The sequence below is a fragment of the Culex quinquefasciatus genome, chromosome 2 (genome assembly GCF_015732765.1).
Source record: "Culex quinquefasciatus strain JHB chromosome 2, VPISU_Cqui_1.0_pri_paternal, whole genome shotgun sequence".
Lineage (NCBI taxonomy): Eukaryota > Metazoa > Arthropoda > Insecta > Diptera > Culicidae > Culex > Culex quinquefasciatus.
In genome coordinates, this window is record NC_051862.1 from 98039594 (window position 1) to 98063563 (window position 23970).

The 23970-nt window shown below is 38.3% G+C and overlaps 1 protein-coding gene across 1 annotated transcript; it reads left to right on the plus strand.

Moving 5' to 3' along the window:
* Positions 1-11765: 11765 nt before the first annotated feature.
* Positions 11766-23315, plus strand: LOC6044621. Its single transcript, XM_038250514.1, has 6 exons — positions 11766-12148; positions 15468-15945; positions 16488-16643; positions 17062-17130; positions 23086-23175; positions 23265-23315. The coding sequence occupies exons 1-6, from the start codon at positions 11766-11768 to the stop codon at positions 23313-23315; spliced, it is 1227 nt and encodes a 408-aa protein (XP_038106442.1).
* The last annotated feature ends 655 nt before the right edge of the window (positions 23316-23970 follow it).

The following is a 23970-nucleotide window of genomic DNA, read 5'->3' on the forward strand; positions in this document are numbered from 1 at the left end:
CGAGTAAAAGCTAAATGGTTTTTACTTCAGCACCAACAACTACTATAGTGCTGAATAGTGGCCGCTTTTGGACTTTTCTCGGCTGTTTAAGTGCTGGCCCCTACTGTTTATATTCAACCCTGCACAAAACCTCAAAAGAAAAAATGGGAGGAGCAAAAATGTTGCCCTCTCTCCCTTTCCTCCCTCGCCATTTTCTATTTTTGGGTTTGTTTACAACTACTACGTTACCGACCTAGTTACCGACTCAGATGATCCGAGTGAGGGATGATTTGTTTTGCTCGAACTTGACCAGTTGGAGATGTGATGCCCGATGGTAAAAAATGTTGTTGCTGATGTCCGTGAGCCCGAGCTTTCAAGCATAAATGAAAGGTGGCTATCCGAGGATGCTTTACAGGGATTTGTGAGTTACTTGGGAATTTAAATTGATTAAAGCTGAATATTTAAGTAATTCTACGCCAAGGCACACAGCAGTTGGACCATTGTTATTCGTGTAACTTTGTCCTAAGGGATAAATTTTGTCCCTAATCACGAACCAGAGCAAATTTTTCGATATCTTATTGTAGATTCGGAAAGAACATAAATTTTTCCATAAAATGACAAGTTTCACATATTTTCAATATTTGGTTAACGAAAGCGCTTTCAAAACCACTTGATGTATATTTTCCAACAAAGTTAAATTATCAGTATGTTGAAACTATTTTAAGGAAAAATCATAAAACTTTTCAAATGCAATCGAACGAGAAGTTTTAGATTGAAATGTTCATTCAGCAGGTTTGGCCAAATGGTTAAGCTGTCCGCCTTGTAAGCCGAAGATCATAGGGACGTGGCGTAACATCGTGCTGCCACCTGGTTTTTTTAAGCGCAAGAGTGGAAAAGTGCTGAGTCATCGTCTAAAAATAGACGGCGTCCTATCTCGCCCAGCAAAATGAAGTCGATAAAGTAGTCGGTTTCGATGAGAAAAAGTGGAAAACGTGGTCTAAAAATAGCGACGCCATCCCCCTATGGGTTCGATTCCCATCTGCTCCAACCTTCCATCGGATGGGGAAGTGAAACGTCGGTCCCGGCCTTGGATGTTGTTAGGCCGTTAAGTCATTCCAAGTGGAGGAGTCGTCTCCACACTAAAAGTATAATCAACACACCAAACCAAGCCTGCTCCGGTGGAATCGCTGGCGGCGGTTGGACTCGCAATCCAAAGGTCGGTAGTTTGAACCCTGGAGTGGAAGGTTCCTTGGTGTAAAAATAGGTTTGGGTGCTCTCCCCATTCAAACGTTTGGACTCCTAGGTTCGAGCAGTAACTTGGAATAGAGATCACAAAAGACCTGGGGGTCGTTTATGTGGATGGTTTGATTGTTCATTCAAATTAGTAACTTTAGGCCTTGAAAAGTTTGATAGATTCTCAATTATATGACAAAGGTTTCAATCTTCAAATTGCAAGCCCTTATCCGTCATTATTCAATACATCATCAAGACCGATACATTATATTGTTGCTGAATACATCATTTTGTCTCGACAAAGATTTACACGAACTTTTTACTGAAATATACATCTCATAAGACATTGTTTACTAAGACTAGGAGGACAGCATGCAATTCCATCGTGCAACTAATGTTGGAATATCAGCACTTTTAAATTCAATTACAGCCCCTTCTTTTCTCCGTTATTTTAGAGAGTTGGTAAGAAAAAAAATTGAAAATTGCTGTTGTGATAATATCAATAATTATGTAAAAAAAATGATTTTTTTTAATTAATGAAAAAGACTCTTAAATTAATGTGTAAATCCAACCTAAGATTCAACATGAATGTGAGGAAGGTACCAACCACCTTAAGATGGATTAAGTAACGTTTTGTCTTCCTCACTGAGGTAAGGCTATAATCCTGCTCTAAAAATGAACTTTGTATAAAAACGTCGTAGACCCACCTTCATGTATACATATCGACTCAGAATCGAAAACTGAACAAATGTCTGTGTGTATGTGTGTGTGTATGTATGTATGTGACCAACAAACTAGCTCATGTTTCTCGGCACTGGCTGAACCGATTTGACCCAAACTTGTTGCATTCGACTTGGTTTAGGGTCCTATAGATCGAGTTTTATACAGATTGAAGTTTCGATAAGTAGTTCAAAAGTTATGTATAAAAATGTGTTTTTAAATGTATGTAAACTATGTCCGGGTCCATCATCCGACCCATCGTTGGTTAGATTATCAAAAGACCTTTTCAACGAGTCTAAAACATTGACGATCTGGCAACCCTGCCTCGAGATATGGCCACTTAAGTGATATTGATGTACTTTTTGGAAGCCGGATCTCACTTAAATGTATGTAAACTATGCCCGGATCCACCATCTGACCCATTGTTGGTTAGGTTATCAAAAGACCTTTAGAACGAGTCCAAAACATTGACGATCTGGCAACCCTGCTTCGAGATATGGCCACTTAAGTGATATTGGTGTACTTTTTGGAAGCCAGATCTCACTCAAATGTATGTAAACTATGTCCGGATCCACCATCTGACCCATCGTTGGTTAGGTTATCAAAAGACCTTTCCAACGAGCCCAAAACATTGACGATCTGGCAACCCTGCCGCGAGATATGGCCACTTAAGTGATATTGATGTACTTTTTGGAAGCCGGATCTCACTTAAATGTATGTAAACTATGTCCGGATCCACCATCCAACCCATAGTTGATTAGGTTATCAAAAAACCTTTCAAACGAGTCCAAAACATTGACGATCTGGCAACCCTGCCGCGAGATATGGCCACTTAAGTGATATTGATGTACTTTTTGGAAGCCGGATCCCACTTAAATTTATGTAAACTATGTCCGAATCCACCATCCGACCCATTGTTGGCTAGGTTATCAAAAGACCTTTCCAACGAGTCCAAAACATTGACGATCTGACAACCCTGCCATGAGATATGGCCAATTAGAAATATTCATGTACTTTTTTATTCTGGATCTAAAAAATAGATGAAAGGAGAATGGGCAAATTTGGTCCAAGGATGTACACGAACGGGACCAACTTTTTTCGAAAGATCTCGCCGAAACATGAAAAAAAGTCTTCTGGACCAACTCTCTAAACCCCGGGGATCAAAAGTTACATGCTGTTGAAGTTTGAGCATTTTGGGTTAAAATGAACAAAAATCGTATTTTGCTATTTCTAAAATCATTCATAAAATCTCTGTTTCATTATGGATTTCGATTTTCTTGACTTCATTCGACGCGTATCAGCAAAAACTATGAGTTCTGATATGTCTTAGCATGATTGAAACATGATTTCTCTTGTTTTTATCCGTTTGAACCGTTTGTGCAAGAGGCATCCCATAGAAACAAGTCGAAACTTCAAGGATTTGAAACCGGGTCCAACCCAGACTGCTGCAGTGAGTACGGTAGTCTTCAGTGCAATGTTGTAACAACTTATTGGGATGGTCTGAGTCATCCGAGAACTCCTTGGAGTTAAGACCGGTGAGTCTACCGCCGTAACAAGCAAGATGTCGGCGGTTTTTGACCACGGATCATACCCGCATGGCTTCAGTGAGTATGGTAGACTACTATGCGGATGTGTTGGAGTGTCCTGGGTTCTCCTAGGACTCCCTGGAGTTAAGATCTGTGGGTCTACTCAAGGGTTTCCAGAAGCGTTTATTACTTGCCAGTCTGCCAATTAATTACTCAAATTACTGGTCCAAAATGATTAATTACATAAATTACTTAATTACTTTTCACTACGACAAAAAACATTTAATTTAAATTTAAGTATTCATTTCTACGGTTCTAAACTGAATTATTTATAAATAGCTCATTCGATAGCTCTTTCAAAAATTATTATTGGGCATTTTTCGGGAAAAAGCACATTTGTAGGAAAAGCATAAAAAAATAATCAATTCTAATGTAGTTCTTACAAAAAAAAAAAAACATATGTTATTAATTATTTAATAAAAATGAATAGATTTCAGATTCACAAAAAAAAAAATCATTGGGAAATATATCATGGCGTTGCTTTTTGTTGTTAATCAGCTTCGATAAACAATATGATTAAAATAAATTTTAGGAGAGTTTTAGGAGAGGACTATGGTGAATAAGGCCTTCTACATACAGAACCAGTCTTTTTTAATCTTTGTTATTCACTCTTATTTGAAATTAATAAAATACTGTTATATTATATATAAATAGTAAATAGTTTCGTTGAAGAAGTACAATTTAAAAAAATCTATTACTTTAATTACTCAAAAATTACTTTAATTACCAATCATTACATTAAATTACTCTAATTACCATGAATTACCAAGTAATTAAATAATTACTTAATTACCAGCTAAAAATCAAAGTAATTATTAATTACTTGCCAGTCTTAGGCCTTGCTGGAAACCCTTGGGTCTACTACCGTAACAAGCAAAATGTCGACCGGTTTTGACCCCGGAACATACACGCATAGCTTCAAACAGTATGGTAGACTGCTTTGTTAATATGTTGGGATGTCTTTGGTCATCCTAGGACTCCCTGGAGTTTAGATATTTGGGTCACTGTAACAAGAAAAAGATCGATGATTTTTAACCACGCATCATAACCGCAAAACCGCAAAGATTCAGTGATTATGGCAGACTGTATTGCTGTTATGTTGGGATGTTCTGGACCATTCCAGGGAGTCCTTGTAACAGCCATAGACCTACAGATCATAACTCCAGGGAGTCTTTGGATGACCCAGGACATCCTAACACATTAGCAAAGCAGTCTACCATACTCACTGAAGCTATGCGGGTATGTTCCGGGGTCAAAAACCGTCGACCACTGGCTTGTTACGGTAGTAGACCTCAGATCTTAACTCCAGGGAGTCCTAGGAGAACCCAGGACACTCCAACACATCAGCATAGTAGTCTACCATACTCACTGAAGCCATGCGGGTATGGTCCGTGGTCAAAACCGCCGACATCTTGCTTGTTACGGCGGTAGACTCACCGGTCTTAACTCCAAGGAGTTCTCGGATGACTCAGACCATCCCAATAAGTTGTTACAACATTGCACTGAAGCCTTCCATACTCACTGAAGCAGTCTGGGTTGGACCCGGTTTCAAAATCTTCAAGTTTCGACTTGTTTCTATGGGATGCCTTTTGAACAAACGGTTCAAACGGATAAAAACAAGAGAAATCATGTTTCAATCATGCTAAAACATATCAGAACTCATAGTTTTTGCTGATACGCGTCGAATGAAGTCAAGAAAATCGAAATCCTTAATGAAACAGAGATTTTATGAATGATTTTAGAAATAGCAAAAATACGATTTTTTGTACATTTTAACCCAAAATGCTCAAGCTTCAACAACTTGTAACTTTTGAACCCCGGGGTTTAGAGAATTGGTCCAGAAGACTTTTTTTCATGTCTCGGCGAGATCATTCGAAAAAAGTTGGTCCCGTTCGTGTACATCCTTGGACCAGCTCCCATACAAATTTGCCCATTCTCCTTTGTGTACAGCCATTGCTGGTAATGAGTGAGGAAGGCCTCAACCACATAGGTGGATTAAGTTAGTTTTTGAATATGAATATGAATTTGAATTTAAAACCTTAATGCTCAACTTTAATTTTAGAGAAAAATTATTGATTTTTTTTAACCTCTAGAAAAATAGCATAACTATTTTCAATTTATGAAAAAATAGTTTTTAAACTTGTTTGTCCGTTTGCTCAACTTGCTGAAAATACTTGTTATAAATTTTAGCGTTCATGGGCAAAATATACCGCAAAAAATATTGTTCAAGTTTTAAAATAATCAAAATATTCCAAGTGACTTCAAACCCATTCCTCAAAGCGAACGATAAACTCCCAAAAATATCACTCCGCACGATATTTTGATGATCGCTCTTCGATGCAAAGACGAACGATCACCGTTGGAGAAGCCAGGCCTGTATGTATGTGAATGTGTCTGTGTGTGCGCGTTAAAGAGCAAACGAGAAGCGTCGGGACGCTGCGTCGCAAGACATGGGCCGGCATTTTCACGTCATCCAAGTAAGCGACGCCGACAGCGGGAGATGTTCGAGTTGATCTTCTCTCTGATGATGGTTGTTTGGGGAGCAGTGCAGACTTGATCGTGGCAGGGTTCTGACCATTGATTGATAGCGTGCTCTGGCAGAGCAGTGTTGCCAGGAAAATAAAATTATTGTTTGCGCTATTGAGCTGCTCTTCAATTTTATCATGATCGAAGTAAGCTACGCTCGAAGACGGACGTCAAAGATTTTCGCTGTCGTTTTTTTTCATTGAATATTTGTTCCAAAATTGTGATTCCGGCAGATTCCGGTGATTCCGGTACTGGTGTTGGTAGCTGTGGAAGTGCCCCGGTAGTGGTTCTAGCGGAGTATTTAATAAGAATATTTGAATGTTCGAATTCAAAAGTGAAAGTGTAGAGAGGAACGGCTCACGGCGTTTCAGTGTCCATGCCAAGAACCTGAGCAACTGTTTTACAATTGGCAGAGGAACCACGGAACCTTTCAACGGGAAAACCTTCAAAGTCATCACTCAAGATCTGAAGAACTTGTGACAGCTTCAAAATTTGGTGTTCCTTTTGGTTTTCATCACGGTCAGCATTCCCCAGCAGCAACAGTAACAGTATATGGACGTCGCGGTTCAATTCCAAGAAGCTGGAACTTGTCATCATTGGAAACCTGAAGTTTGAAGGCTGGATTGGATCAAGATTTGATGTTTTCTTATTTGGTGAGCCCGTTCTTTTTTAACACAAAAACTCTCACTTATTCTATCATACGCACAAAACAATCAAGACAACTACGCCAACCTTATTATATACGCGGTAGGGTGTTCCCTCGGTCGTTCGCTGTGAGTTGTGGATTGCCTGCTTCTCTAATGAAGGTTCGACTGGGGGGGCATGCTTATTAATTTCTCGTCGCTCCATACCCTCAGTGACGTGATGGGAGCAAGGGCGTCTATACGAAGTGTCCCTACACCCGCTACAAATTTCCGGCGCTTGGGGAGGAAGCGGGAAACCATTTTGATCTATGCGCCGGTATTTGTAGCATAAAAATTCGTGCAAAAAAACTTATGCACGTGGGTGTACAGATTACGGAGTAAAAGATGATCGAATTGTTCACCTAGCGCTCACATGTGTTCCAGGACCAAGTTGCCTGCGGGTATGGGGATCATACATACATACATACATTGAGCTGCTCTTCAATTTTATCATCAATAATATTCATATAAACGTTGCTTGGCAGGTGATATTTCATTTTAGCATAAAACTTTCTTACAGCTAGAACTCCTAGCCCTTCCGTAAGATAACGCACATTTCACAGAGCAATTGATGAGGACCACGACTTTCGGTGTAAGGTGAGATAAAGTCGTTAATTTTCATGGAGATCACAAAATTGACTGCATTGGAGGAGGTTACATTTTGCTCAGGACAAAGATTTGCAAAACGAGGGGCCACCAAAGTGAAAGCAGAGTCGGAAATATTATTCATCTTCGCGGGACTTTTCATCGATAGCAGTGGAAACTTTGGCTTTGGCTTAAGCACCGAAGTGAAATTGTCCCATAAATCAGATTATATCGTGGATGTTGATATTTATTTTATAATTAAATTTAAATTCCGAGCCCCGCGCGTTCGCCTTTGACCAACTTCAGAAAAGTGAAGCTCGAGAAGCTTTCGCGGAAGATTCCGTGCCAAGCTGGGAGGGGTGGGCTAATGATTATGACAATCAGGAAAAATTTACTACCTCTACTCATGCTTCGGAGGAGTTTCTATAATTACCATCGTTGACAGCGGATAGGATAACTTCTTCCAAAAAATTCCGCACTTTTCAACAAGGGCTTGGGGGGGGGGGGGAAAGCGTTGACGCTAAGGACGGAACAATTAGGAGCAGCATGAAAGAAGTTTTTTTCCTCTTTTGGAAACATTCCAGGCAGTAGATTCAATTAGTGCGAAATTGAAGCCGTGGAATGTTGGAATTTTGTCGTCAGTTCAAAGGGTGGGACAGATGTAGGGTGGACGAGAAAAAGTGTTTATCTGGGGACTGGACTGTAAAAATAAGTACAAGTGTCAATTTTGAAGGAAATGCGCAGGATAGTAGGATGGGGTTTGTACTCTGTACAATTTTCTTTTCTATTTAGGTTTTTTTTTGTAGGACATGCAGCAATTTGATTTCATTTGATTCCCATTGGATCCTCACTCTTCACTTAATAATAGTCATATTAATCCAAAGGGGGGAATTCCGTAATGGTAAAAAGTAGAAGTTCCATGAACTATTGGTTCAATTGTCACAAAATTTAAACCTAATCCCTCAGTGATTCATCTCCTCTCAACATTTCAAGATAGATGGCCTGATACACTCACTACATAATTCAATGATTGCGATGAATGCATTTCCGTGTGTCACCAGAAGCTTTCACACCATCAATGCAATATCTGCGTGACAGCCGGTGATCAGCGGTGGCCAACCCACCACATTACTTTCCGTGCCAAAATCCGATGACCTGCTGCTCTTCTATCTTTGTTTGCACAGCGAGCCGCACCCGCGGGCAAAACGGCGCACAACACGCTTCCATGGCCTACTGACTGAGTGTCCACGTGTGACCAAAATTCATCATACGCGATAGGAAATTAAACAAAACACCAAACTGGCCCAACATTCGGGCCCCGATGACACTCTTCCGGCGAAACTGGACACCTTGGGGATCAGAACGCAAGGACAAGGACGGTGCATTCCAAAATTCTGGGTCTCTGGGCTTCTTCCGTTGGTTGCGCTGTGAAAATGTTTGTTTGATTGCGGAAATTTATAGCCCAATCGGGAGAAGTGTCCAGCGACGGTGACTAGTGAAATTCTCTATCGTTCCTTTGGTTTATAGGACAATGCCAACAGGGTGGAGCGTTGTCTCACAGGTGTATTTAGAACAACTATTAAATTTCTCAAATATAACATATAAATAATTTGATAAATTAAAAAAAAATACCTTAGCCGTAAATATGATAAATCTAAAAACAAGTCTACAAATTTGTAAAAACCATCAACTCAATCGTACAAACACCAGCTTCAACGCGCAGCAATTCAAAGTGAAGCACACACTTTTTACGGAACTTGGCCCGACACTTCTGACGGGCCACTATTTCATAGTCGAGCACCGGCCATGGGCCACTTCCCGATGACCGTTGTTGATGTTGCTGTTGCTGGCCAGGATTAGTCTGGACACACTGCAGCGAACGTGTGAATCTATCGCCGTTGTTGTCCTGTTGAAAAAGCCAGCACCCCCCGGGGAATGAATGGATGATGGTATCGTCCACGCAGCAGCAGCGGTGGTTCTTTCGTTGGTTGACGGATGAAACTCTGGAAAATGAAGTTGCTGTCACTTCCGAGTCTCTCTCTCTCCAGAGAGTGATGCATATGGATGCGCTACATGAATGATTCGAGGATGGCGAAATCCTAAACGAAACTCATTCACTCAACCACTTTCAAACACTCACAAGTGGCAAGAATGGAATCCATCACAAAGTTTAGTATTTCCAGGTTTAGTTCCATTTTAGTTGTATGGTTTTATTTCTAGCGTTACATCTAACATTCATCAAGTGCTATATCAACAAAAACATCAATACAATAAAATTGTACAATTATACTAAAATGATTTTCAAAAAATATGATTAACAATTCAAAATAATGTATTCTATTCAACTTGTATCGATCAGGGTTGCCAGCTTGCCAGATAAACCGGGGAATGACAGTTATTTCAAGCGCCCGATTGAATAGAGATTAATCATGCTGCATAACAGATTTAAAATTAATTTTTAACCGATAGAAATGCGTACCAATATTTTCTTAAATTTATTTTATGTTTCTTTTTATAGTCTTATTGTGAAATTTGTCCTTTTAATAACATAAGTTTAGGGTTGACCCTAGTCGCCTCTAGGCGGGCTTCGATCTTAGAATTCGCCAAAAATCAAAAAGTAAAGTAAAGTAAGTAAATCTTTCCCAGTTCCTGAGGGGAACACCCTTGAAGAGTATCAGGGCCTGCATTTACAAAGCGGATTCAGTGGCAGTTTCATTCTCAACTTAATGTTAACATGTTAAGGTTAATGTTAACATTCCATAGGTCGCCTCCCTAAGGTGTCGTGATAAGGGCCAGTTTGTGACGATACACTACCTTCCCTTTACTAAGCAATCGATTCCAGAAGGGAAAAGATCACCAGTTGTGGTGGTCCGAGCCGGGATTTGAACCCCGATCTACCGCTTACGAGGCGGAAGCGTTACCACTAAGGACCTACATAGGGAAATGAAATGTTCTGGGAGAAATTTCAAACACCCAAAGTCATTAAAATTAAAGGTTGAAAAACTAGTAGTATTTTCTCTTTGGTGATGTCACTTTTCTTGTACCGAACAAGCACAAACATAACAAAAACTACCAGATTATTATCAACAACAGTTCTACAATACTTGTAATTGTTATTAGTCTCGTTTTTTTGCCAACATTATTTTAAATTGATTCTAACCTTGTTCTTGCATGATCTTGTTGCTCGATTAGAACCCCGATTTGACAGTTCGATTGGAACCCTGAGAGTGACATTTCGCCTCTTCATAAAGGCTCTCTAGTTACCACTGGGCTACGTGGCTCGGTCAATACAAAAAGGTCAAAAAGTTTGTCCATTTTTCAACCAATTTTTGATGTTTAAAAGCATGGGAATGACTTTTCTTTGTTTGAAGTTTTGTTTTCAAAAAGTTTTCAGTTTTCCTTCCAGAACTAATTGCCAGTGAAAATAATGAAATGCACAGTGAAAAATTGCTATGGACGTTAGGGGATGAATCTCGAGTGTATGATTCTTCATTTTTCGCATAACACAACTTTTTAAGCCAATTTTAACTTATCTCAACCTGGGAATAACAAAAAATACCCCAACATATTAGTTTTTCTTTTTTTTTCTACATATTAGAAGCGGGTTCCATTTTCAACAGGTTAAGAATAGATTCCTATTTTACTCTTTTTTCCACTTTTACTTTATAGAAAAAATACTTCGAAGAATTATAAAAAAACAAACAGTTTTTTTTCATTATTTCACTACAACCCACTTATCAGTAGCTGTATTCAAACTGAAATCATATATTATGGGCAATTTACAATAATTTGCTTAATAATAAAAGTAGATTTCCATTTTATCCTACTGAGAAAGGTCTGGTTCAGGTTGACAGAAGTGGCCATTTTAACAGGGGTTTAGTTTGAAAACAGATTTTATTCTTTTTGTTTATGCCGTTCCAGGGTCGGACGATGAATCCAGACATACATAGTTTTCATACAGACCAGTTTGATCGGAATCAAAAAGATTTATAAAACTAGTTAGGTGGCCATAACATGAGACAGGCTTGCCAGATCTACAAATTTGTGGACTCGTTTGGAAGGCCTTTGTGAAGATGTTTGATCTTTATGAATTGATGTCATGTTTTTGAGCAGGCTAATCAAGTAGACGCACATTCATAATTTACTGGGAAAAGATGCTGTTTCCCTTGTTTGAGAGGATTTGATGTTTAGTTTTATTATGTGAGTTGATTATTCTCCAATCGAACACGTGTCTTATCAATCAATCAATCAAAACTATATTCTAACCAAATCAGCCGCAAATCTCAATCCATCTAAGTACCCCATTAGTGTAATTTATTTTATTATTCACAATTTGGTGGATCAATCATTCAGCGAGCGGATGGCACGAACTGTGTCCCCACCCCAAATGCATTCACAAATCACAATAATCTGTTTAGTAATATCACCACCTTCGAGTCGCGGACAGCACAGAATGGCTCCGAACCTGGTGCAAATGATGTGGCACTCGAGCTTGACGGCACTGTGCCTGATGGACCATGTGGTCGGTTTGCTTCCGGTGAAATTCGATCGAATCGCAGAAGGGAGACGTCGATGCCGAACAGGGACGAGGATTACTCGGCCACTGGTGACAGCCCTGGTGGTGCTCTGTTTGACGCTGTTGGCCAGCTACGAGTGGACTTCCGTTCTGCTTGCCGATGGAATCGACCAAAAGTACCTCAAACAGTGGATTTCACTCGCAGTGATGTGGGTGCTGAATTTGTTTGTTGCCCTGGTTATTTACTGGCGGCAGTTGGTGAATAGTGGCCAGATCCAAACGTTGAATGACAGTTTTGCTCTGCTCGCCAGTCAGCACAGGTAAAATATGCATCTATGCATGAGCAATTTTGGTAATGATTGCTCCTGTGCTAAATATAGTTTGGTCTCGTAAACAGCAATTGAAATGCATTACAATAAGAAAATCTATGTCACTCCGTTTCGGATTTCGATGCAATTTTTAATGAGTTAATTATTAGTAAAATGTAGCATTAATTAATTTTTTTGAATATAATCTCATTAGACTATCGATTGATGTATTGGAAATATTCCTTATCCTTAATGATTCAAGTGAACTGAATTCCAAATGAATTTTCATTACTTTACCATGAATTTTGGTTCGAAACTAAAAGTATACTTATTCATGATTCAATCATGCTAAGTTCATACCCTCGGATAATCGAACTACACCACAAAAAAATATGGTAATATTCATCAGGAAATTGTGACAGATTTTGTGTCAAAAAAATGTGTGATATTATATCAGAAACTGGTAAATTTACATCAGTTTCTGATAAATCTTCATCAGTTTCTCATTTTTACACATTTTTTATTTGTAAAATTACTCAAAAAAGTAATATTGAACCCATAAAATTTTCAACATTCCAAAATTCAACTTTTTTCTGTGTAGGGATAATCGTCATTTCGAAGTTTGGATTGTACTTGAGAATAAAGCTAGTGAAAAAGAATTTCTTACAAATATGACTGCCTAAAAAATAGAACTGCCCTTTGCTAACAACTCTAGAGTGGATAATGGGAAGAGGAGCTAATGAATTTGTTGTTATCTATTAGGTCATCCAAAATGTCCTTAAATTAAGGGTAAATTTTTTTTGCCAAGTAAAGTGAGAGAGGGAGAAAGAAATTGAATCAGATTTTGAAAATATACACAACAGATGTCAAAATTGATCTTTTTCGTCCATAACACATATTCATCCCATTAATTTTTCGCTAAATTCGAATAAATGTTTGTCCAACAACGGACTGTCAACCAATTATTCACACTAAATAAATTCACTTAAGATGATCGAATCAAACGACTCATGCAATGTCCTTAAAAATATATCCATAAAATTTGCTTCTCGAGATATTTTTGTATTTTTTTTTCTGAAAATATATGATGAATAGCTTATAGTAAAACTATGGAAAATAATCATTCTTTATAAAAAAAACATGTTTTTGACATAAGACTATGTCTCTACTTACTATATTGGGGGGCCAGTTCAGAAATTCGATCCAAACCGTCACAAGCGTGCGAAAAAAATTGACATATTTCAAACGCTTATATCTTTTCCCCCAATCGATTAATCCAGAAGATTCAATCACCAGTCGAAAGGGGAAGACTTAAGCTATCGTTTTATTACATAATAACTTTGACTAAACATAGTTAAAGCGCTTAAAAAATGCAATCAAAATGAGTCATTTTTCAGTACAAATCGGGCAGTTGACCAATCAGAGCGAGCGAATGCATTCGAGGCCGCGCCCCTTTTGTGCTGTTCTCCGGCTCTCGGTTATTTAAGCAGAAAAATTCGCATAGGCAAGTCACATTGGAACGAGCACTGGAACTGTGCACATCGGGCCGGCGCCGAGGACAAAGCAGCTGCAGCCAATAGAAGAAGAGGACCAGCAACCAGAAGGAAGAACCATCAGCAGCAGAAGGAGGAAATTCGTACAAAACCGCATCAAGCGGAACGGTGGAAGTCACCATGATGTGGCGGTTCTCATGAAAAATTGCCATTTCGAAAGTGGTGGCCACAACCTGGAGTGGCCGGTGCCCTCAAAGAAGGTTCCCCGGGGTCTTGGGGACATTTCCAGAATCATACGAGTTGTGGCAATATGGGTATCAAAATTCATGGTTTCTGATACTGAACATGAAAATGGCCATTTCAACAGTAGTGGCCAAAAACTGGAGTGGCCGGTGCCCTCATGGAAGGTTCACCTTGTTGAACATTTATGACAATTTTGCCGAAAAATCTATGAATCAAAATAAAATAATCTTGTTCTAAATTTCACTAGCAATCCAAAAACTACAATCTCATTAAAATTGTTTGGTCCTATGTCTTTGGGTTATGTCTCTGACATACTAACTTGAACTTTTTTTTTCATTTTTTAACTTTGAAGTTCTGCCATTCAGTAAATTTTGAACCTACAATCTTCAAACTCCGAATATTTTTTAATTAGAATTTTATTATCGAAAAAATACAAAAAAATAACTAGAGCATGTCGGTTTATCGATTTTTTTAATAATATAGTGAGTCCAGATTACCGAATCAAGAAACAAAATTGTGTCTTATTTTGGATTGTCAAGCTTAACAATGACCTCTAAACTCCTCTTAAGTGGTTTAAAATATTAAGCTCCATGATGGCGGCCAAAATCGGTGATAAAATATTTAAAAAAAAGCATTTGGTAATTATGAAGGCAATCAACCAATCGAATTTAACTAAAATGGATTTGAAAATTCGAATTTGTTGCTAAAAGTAATAAAATCAAATAATACATTCTTTTTGTTCATGATTCGATTATTCGAAGTCCCACAAAAACTTTAATTTTTTCAAAAACATTTAGGTAGGGCTGAATGGTTTTTCTCCAAACTGTGTATGGACAATTAGAGCTGTTCGCTACAATTTTTCCTTGTATGCAACAGTGACGAATCGCTCTTATTCTTCATACAAAAATTTGGAGAAAAAACATTCAGCCCTGTCTAGATATTTTTGAAAAATTCAAAATGCCCGTGTTTCTGGGAACCCCAAAGTTCATGCTTCCCCTCGAATTGAGCCTGCGCAGTAATTTCTGTCAACTTTAGTTGGTCAGTGTAATCGAACTAGGGATAATCGATAATTCGGATAATCGAGGTTTCGGTTTATTTAGTCTGGACTGTATTGAGAAATGTATTTTGGTAGTGTGACAACCAATGAATCTTTCTAATTCGATAATGATAAAACTCGAATTTCACCTAACAAATATGAAAATATGGAATAATGTTTTTTCCTGATTTGTAAAATTGAGATTTTTATGAAGTCCCGAACAATCGAACTTCTGATAATCGAAACTTCAAAAAACCGAGGTTTCTATAAATCAAGCCTGAACTGGATTCACAAATGGTACATTTCAAAAATGCTATGCAATATTGGTTTGTTAACATGAGACCAGTTGCAAATATTTTCGAGTGCAGCAGGAAGAGTGTGCTGGTAATTTTTACCAGTGAAAGCCTAGTACATGCATTTAGAAGAATCAAGTACTTTTAGGTTTCACATTGAAACAAGCAATAAATCATTTCAAGTTCTGCTCTTGAGCGTATTTTTCATAGTTCATCATCACACAAAATTCACAAATAACTGCCTTTTTTTCTCCTCTCATTCACAGCGCTAATACCGGTGCCTTCCGATACCCCCCATTGCGTCATTTGGCCACCGTTCTCGCCCTGGAATCGGTCGGCCTGGCCGGTCTGTGGCTGGTGATTAACCCGATGTATCGCTCGTACTCGGCCTACGATGGCTTCCTGTCGGTGGTTCTGATGGCCCCGGTCACCGTTTGCTCGCTAACCGCCGTTCGTTATTGTGTGAATTTTTCATCGATCAACTGCATTTTGGCCAACCTAAACCGTGACACCGGCGACCGGGTGCGTCACTTCCGCCGTCGGATGTTGCGGGTGCGTGAAAATATTAGCGGAAAGGCGAATGAATTAGCAATCGCGCAACTGGAGCTCGAATTAAGCAATCATTTGGACAGGTTAATTATTCATTACGATATGCTGGGCGAAACCGTGGCGGCGATAATTGAAATGTACTCGCCGTCAATCCTGTTTCTGGTTACGCTGGACATTGGTCAGGTGACGTTCCAGGTGAGTATTTCCGGAATTGGATCGGATTGAATTTGCGTGGGTTGTGTGGGATGGACGTGCGGTTTCGGGTGGCCCACAATGCTCGCTCCCCCACTGGCAGCTGATTCGTTGGTTGGGCACCTGTGTGACGCATGATTCTGATTTTACACGTTTCGTTTGTCAATCAAACTGTTATGGCCATTAGAAATTGTGATTGATGGTGGATTTGGATGGTGATGACAAGTTATAATGGTAATTATGAGTACGTGTAGGCGATTATGCTAATCGGTTGACGTTTATCTAGTCAGCTAATCCGAAACTATAGTCAAATTGACAATAATTACAATGCTAATCTTTCTTCTTTATCAATCCACACATCTAGTCTCGGTTGTACTGTATTGTTTTATATAAAGTAAAAAAAAACATATTTGTGTTGCTTTCATACATAACTTAATGGATTTCAACCATTTTGATAAAACTAAGTTGCTTGTTTTTCGTATATTGCTTGTGATTTTGCCAAGATAGTTTGCCTAAACTAAATTGCCTCAAAAACCCAATTTCAGCTGTACATGTTTTACTGCTACCTGGCCCGGAGCTCTCCAAGCGGTGATGACGGCGGCGAGCATCTCCATAATGTGGCTTCCACGCTGGTTTCCGCCCTACTCAGCTTCCTGGAAATAGTGCTGATCGTGGACGGAACTGCAAAGTTCGCCGAGGGGGTAATTGGAAAACTTTGTTTCTCTTGGCTAACCACACACACACACACACACACACACACACACACACACACACACACACACACACACACACGAGGGTCTTGCACATTTGAACACCCGGCTAATTGCTCTCTCTTTCTCTCGTTGCACTTCTAAACACCGGATAACCTCACGGGCACCTAGTTTTAATACTTTCCGAGGGAGTTGCCTGGGAAATGCGCATGAAATGCGGTCAAAAAGTTTTATTTTTCTTTGAAATTGTAGCATTTGTGGTAGAGAATGTATTGGAAACATTTGTTATCAAAAACTATTTTTAAATATTAATGAACGCTCAAAACATTTAAACAATACAGTCCCGACGGTTACAAAGTTGAATTGAATTGTTAACAAAAAAAAACACACTATCATTCAACTATTTCAGACGGACGATTGCATTGAGCTACTGCAACGCATCGGCATACATTTCAACACGGAGAAACTGGAGCAAAACGTAATTATTTTAATGATTCTAAAAGCTATCATATCACGAGAGACAATACAAAACATCAATTTAAACCTAAAATTATCACCAGACCGAATTTCCAGCAGACGAACAAAAAACCCCTTTTTTCATCCTCCTTCACCACATTATTTGCACCGATTAACTCATTTGCTGTCTAATTTATGGACACCCAACAAGTCCAGGTAATTAAAAGCTGCCCTTGACACTAATTATCGAAAGCTTTCCGTCGGCAAGCCTCTGTTGAAGAAAGGATAATGAATCGCTTTCGGTCACCAACAAGAACCGCCGGGTGCTCCCCGAGGTCATAAATTGGGAGTTTTTTTTTTGTTTTATTTCTAACAGAAGAATGTGACAATGTAAATTTGTAGTAGCAGAGAAGAAAGGATAAAAATTTGGTAGGACAAATTTTTTTGCGATTAATTTGAAATATGGCCGATTTGCTTGAGGGTTCACATTTTTATGGCATTTGATAAACAATAATATTTCTGAAAGTATTTTTTCTTGTTCAATTATAAGTAAATATTTTAATTTACATATATCTTGTTTAGTATTTGTTTGTTTCTGATAGTATTCTTATTCAACTGCCTCGTATCGTTACCTCTTACCTTTTCAGTTTTTTCATGTTTTAAAAGCCACTTTAAAAAAAATCGCATTTTCTACAACAGAATGATCCCATTTTCATTAAAATTGTGGAAAATGCATAAAGGCATAGTCTGGAACAAAACAAAAATTAATGCATACTTATTTTTACAAAAAATATTGAGAGCGTTAGTAAAAAGCACAGCCACAGTTGACCCCTAGAAAAAAACGTTGAAAACTTACATAGGTAAAGTCACATTACACCAGTCTAACTTCCAACCCTTCAGTTTTAAGTGTTCTTCTTCTCAATACTTTTTGAACATCCAAAATTTATTGCAAATGAATTTTTGACATTTTTTTAGATCGTAGCCCACCTAGTGTTTTTATGATAACCTCTTCGTGGATAAATTTAAAATAACTACACAGAAAAAAATATTTCTGTAAATTTACATTATTTATCATGTACCAAAAGGTATCATGATAAATGATGTAAGGGGAGAGGGGGTAATATGCACCCCCGGGGCAAAATGCACCCCCTGCTTTTCTCAGTATTTGGAAGAATTTTCCGGGGAAAAATCATAGAAATTGGAAGCTTAACATTGCTAGACCATGCTGGAAAAATTTGAGCATCGCAGTATAAAAACAGCTCAAGTTATTTGCAAAACTTTAAAATGTTGTGTTTTCATCTAATTTTCTTTGCACTTTCATTATGATTTTTGGACAATATAAAAGGATTTATTGATATTGTAAGTGTTGAGGTAAATAGTTTTTGCCATAATCTTCATTATTCTGTAGATAGATGAGTCCAAAAACATCAAAAAATGCATTTTTAATTAAAATTTCTGCAAAAAGCGTGGTCGGGGCAAAATGCACCGCTGTGAAGCTCCTTAGTAAAAACAGCGGTGTCATCTAGTGGTGACTAGTGAAAACTGATTTTACCCGGTGCATTTTGCCCCATGTTGTGGTGCATTTTGCCCCGTTGTTGTAGTGCATTTTGCCCCAATGTTGCGGTGCATATTGCCCAGCATGGTTGTTTGAAATGAATCAAAAATGTTTTTAAAAATTTGATATTTTCGAACAATTTTAAGGTTTATTAAGACCATTTTAACATGGATGACGAAGAATAATAGTTGTTTTAGAACATAGAACAAAATTCTTCCACAGTAATGCTGTAATTGTTGAGAAATCACAGTTTTCCCTTAGGGGGTGCATATTACCCCCTCTCCCCCTATATTTACATTAGGTTCATTGGAAATTTACATTAGATTCATTGGAAATTTACATTAGTTTTGAAAATTTACATTAGTTTTGGAATTTACATTACTTTTGGAATTTACATTAGTTCAAATCAACTAATTCTGATTGGCCAATGAGAATGAGAAGCTCGACTTAGACTGCAGTAGGAAAAGGGTGTGGCCTATGTTCTATTTTAAAATGAGTGAAGCGGGCAGCAAAAGGAAATTCGGATTTTAAAAAGTTGTTTCACAGGTAGGGGACGCTTTTCCGTCGACGGCCAAGTGGAATAACGCTGGACTGGAATCGAACGGACGACGGGTAGAATGTTCGGTGTTACTGCTGCTACCCGCTGCCGACTGAGCCATCTTCGCATTTTATAAACGAGCGGCTAAAGCATCAACTTGTTCAGGGCGAGGCTCAGGCAGTGAGCCAGCGAAGTATGAGAGCGATAGAAAGAGAACCAAATATTACTATTTTTAGTTCGGGTAGTTTTGAAGTCAACGTTTGGCAGAAATACATTGGATATATGATTTACATTAAATAGGAATTTACAGGAACCCGAACACGGGTAGAAATTCATCAGATTTGAGTTTCCATGCTCAACGTTTCCATTAGATTCATGATTTACATTAGATTTAGATTTACATTGGAGTAATTTCCATGACATTTTACTCTTTACATCATATTTCAACATTACATTGAGTGAGTTTACATAAGAAACAGTTATTACGTGCTGTATAAATTCACATATTTTTTTCTGTGTATGGCTGTAGGATAGGATCTTTTGAAAATTTAATCTAGCATTGATTGAAAAAATAGTATAACGATAAATTTAACGTCAAATGCGTGAGGGTTTTGTATTCGATAAGTTTATCAAACAATTCATGAATAAAAAATATTTTTTTCGAATAAATTATAAGTGTTTTCTTAACATATCGAAACAAACGAAAATGATCTCTTGGAGGACTTTTGAAGCACTTTTTAGAAAAACGTGTTTAACTCAATCCGAACATTTTTTTTGCTTTGTTTTCCAAAATGAGTTTGAATCAATTTTACGCCATTTTCAAGAACTAAGCTATTTTTTCTTACAGGCTGACAGCTACATGGAGAAAAAAGGGTTCCGAAAATCGTGAACAAGCGTTCATGAAAATGGGAACCACGAACAAAGTGTTCAAATTACATGGTACGTTTTTCAAAAACGTACAATGAGATTTGAACTCTTTGTTCGTGGTTCCCAATTTCATGAACACTTGTTCACGATTTTGGGAACTCTTTTTTCTCCGTGTAGGGATCCAGTGTCCCCGAGGATCAAGTCTCCCCACTCTCCCCTAATATTTACAGTATAGGTATCAAACGACAAAATTAAAATACATAAGAGTTTACGGATATTCAGGTTCAGCCTAAACTACGAAAGCACTAAAAGTGTTCCGAAAACTTAGCCCTGAATTGCCACGTTCAAAAAACTGTTTTTTGAAGGTTTGCTCAGATGCTTTTTATAAATTTGGTCGTAGAAGGCGTAGATTACGAGATAAAAATTTTTGGTCTCTTCGATAAAGTTGCTTGGATTGGCAATTCCAACAACATTTTAGAAAAAAATAAATATTCCTGAAAAGTTAGAATTTCAAAATCACCCTAATCGTGAACCACCCTAATTTTCAACCAAACCAAAAGTTTCCCTTTTTATATGCAACAACTCTTCAACAAGCTTCAAAACATCGCAATTTTTCGGAAAATCCATTTTCCACTTAATTTTGCGATCTGGACCACTGTGCAGTGTTACACCCAAAACTGGCAGCGCTAGTCCGAGAGAATGATGGTCTCGAGTCGAGAGAATAGTGGTACCATTCACGGACGCAGAGAACACAGCTCGAGATGGGCGATAGAACTATTCTCTCGAGATTCATTTGCAAAAAAAAGTTCATCCGTCAAACAAAAAACCAAAAATGTCGACAACGGGAATCGAACCAGAGACCTTTGACAAACCAATCCAATGACTTAGCTGCCTCGGCCACCACAGCTTGGTGGCCATGGAGAAGTCAGAAGTCGATGTATGACACTTGTTGGAGATTTATTGATTCAACTAACGAATGAACTCATTTGTTATGATGGTGTGAGTTGGTACCATTATTCTATCGATTTTGGCACTGAGCCCTCAATAAATTTTGAGAGAACGATTATCTCGATTCTGAATTTTGGGTGTAATATTTGCCGCTCAGACTTATCAAGATTTTGGTTATTATACGGTATGTATACGTGCATCTAAGAGCCTTATTGAGAAGTTCCTTTGTTCTAGTCATATTGTATAGTGTAGAACAATCAGGTGTAATTTTGGAAGGTTGAGCATTACCTCTTTTATGTTGTAATTTTACCCCGATTTCACCAGGTTAAATTACACATTGTTTTTGGCGTGTAAGATGTACCCCTTTCCAGATGTAATTTAACCTAGATTTATTATACTACGTACACCCAAAATTCAGAATCGAGATAATCGTTCTCTCAAAATTTATTGAGGGCTCAGTGCCAAAATCGATAGAATAATGGTACCAACTCACACCATCATAACAAATGAGTTCATTCGTTAGTTGAATCAATAAATCTCCAACAAGTGTCATACATCGACTTCTGACTTCTCCATGGCCACCAAGCTGTGGTGGCCGAGGCAGCTAAGTCATTGGATTGGTTTGTCAAAGGTCTCTGGTTCGATTCCCGTTGTCGACATTTTTGGTTTTTTGTTTGACGGATGAACTTTTTTTTGCAAATGAATCTCGAGAGAATAGTTCTATCGCCCATCTCGAGCTGTGTTCTCTGCGTCCGTGAATGGTACCACTATTCTCTCGACTCGAGACCATCATTCTCTCGGACTAGCGCTGCCAGTTTTGGGTGTATGCATGCACGCAGAAAAATGTTTTGTAGAATCAGCCTGTACGAGGTTTGAATCAACAAAATTTTTGTTGAATATAATCAACGCCGATTTTGCGTTGAAACAAACCTTTATTTTCTCAATTCCACAAAAGCTTTTTGTGGTTTCGGAAAAGCTGCTTTGACGTTTAGCGTTGATTCAACAAAAATAATGATTTTCAAATCAACAAAACGTTTTGTTGATTCAAATATGCCTTATTTTTCTGCGTGTGTGCTCTTTTGTACTATACAGTATGTAAAAAAAGTATTTACACCCCTTGGGCACTATGCACATATTGAGATGAATCATCCAATCAAAAGATTGGAAATTTTATGCCCTTCCCGATTCCACATAGGTTGACTTGTGAATCGTGGACCGGTTCGGATGCCGGCGGATTTTCCTACGACGTGATTCCGGGTTGGTACGAAATTCCAACGAAAAATCTATTCTATCGATACAAATACCTCCAAAACGGTGTTATACCCACTCCAAAATGTTTATTTAGCAATTTTATGGTATTATATTGACATTTAGTTCAATTAAAAGTTTGCAAAATTAAGTTTAGGTAAGTTTTATATAGAATTTTCAGAGTTATATAAACTTTTATACTATGTAGTCAGTAAACTTTATATTCAATCCAAATTATTTTTTTAATCAATCAAGGATGCCTATTTGAAGTTGGGAGACTGGATTTATGGTGATTTGTCAACAAATAACATTATTTATGTTAATTTTCGAAAGGTGTACAAACTTTTTTGCACCTTTTTTATTTTCGTAATTGTATTTGTTATATAACTTTTTATAGAAATCATCTTTGCATGCGCTTTTTGTAGCAAAATGTTTGGCATGAGTTTTTGAACAAAACGTAGTACTAGGTTTCTGTCGAACTTTAAATTTTTTACATGTTTCATCACAAAATGTGCATTGTGCCCAAGGGGTGTAAATACTTTTTTACATACTGTAAATGCATGGATTCTTCTAAAGATAAAAGTACATAAAAGATCGATGTTACATAATTATTACTGATAAGAATGTCGGGAAATATTATGGGATATTACTCGCATCAATCACAGAATGTAAAAAAAAAACTAACTTCACCAAGTAACAAGCATTTTTTGCCAATATTTCTTCATGCAAATCCATGCATTTCCCAATGCTATCTCCAAACTGACAAAACCCACTTATTCCCCAATCAAATTCGGAAAACTATGTATCCTCTCTCCCTGCAGATTAGTGTTCTGTGCGAGCTGCTTCATCACACCCAAGAGGCCACAATCCGATTTTACTGCTTTGCGATGGACAGGTCGTTTCTCATGACGGTAAGTTGGCGAGAAAAGCGTTTGTGCGCCAATTTCGAGCGAATTGGATCCAGCAGGGCAATAAATTTCACATATTACCTGGCTTCCAGATTATCGCCGCCGCGTGTTCATACCTGATTCTACTGATGCAGACAGCTTGAAGAGGGCGCCCCGGGGCCAACCCGCCAAACACCCCCCACGAACGGGTGTGATTTCGCCGGGAAGGTGCTAATCCGTTAACTAGAAAATCAATTTCGTCTCCATAAATCAACAGAACCGCCGCCGCTCCAATTGGTGGTGATGTGGTATCAAGGCAGTTCACCACCTACATCGACTGCGTCGCGTTCAACAGCGTTGAAAAGCGTTGAATTGCATTGTTAGTGAAGGAACCAATCGTCGTCACGCCACGGCGGTTGGTCGGTCGTCGTTGAGCCATTCAACGTCGTACGACGTGTCAGCGTTGTGCTTTCTACGGGTAAAAGTCATTTTGGCGGTTTTGAAACAGAAATTGAATTCTGACAGCTTATATGGCTGTCGTTGTGAAGCTTTCGATGTTTGTAAAACTTTGTGACTTTTCAGCATGCTTTCATCTGACTGTTTCTTTATGGTATTTGAAACTGGGCATAAATATTGGTATGTCAACAGAATTAGCCACAATTGTGATAATTTAGAGATTTATCACAGGATCTTAGTTCTGTGTTATACTGGTATTGTCTCTTACATAACACCCTTCACCTCTTTAGGGAGGATCGAAAGGTTTGTCTCCTAATTGCTCCATGCATTAGGACGATTCATCAGTTCTGTTTATAAGTTACG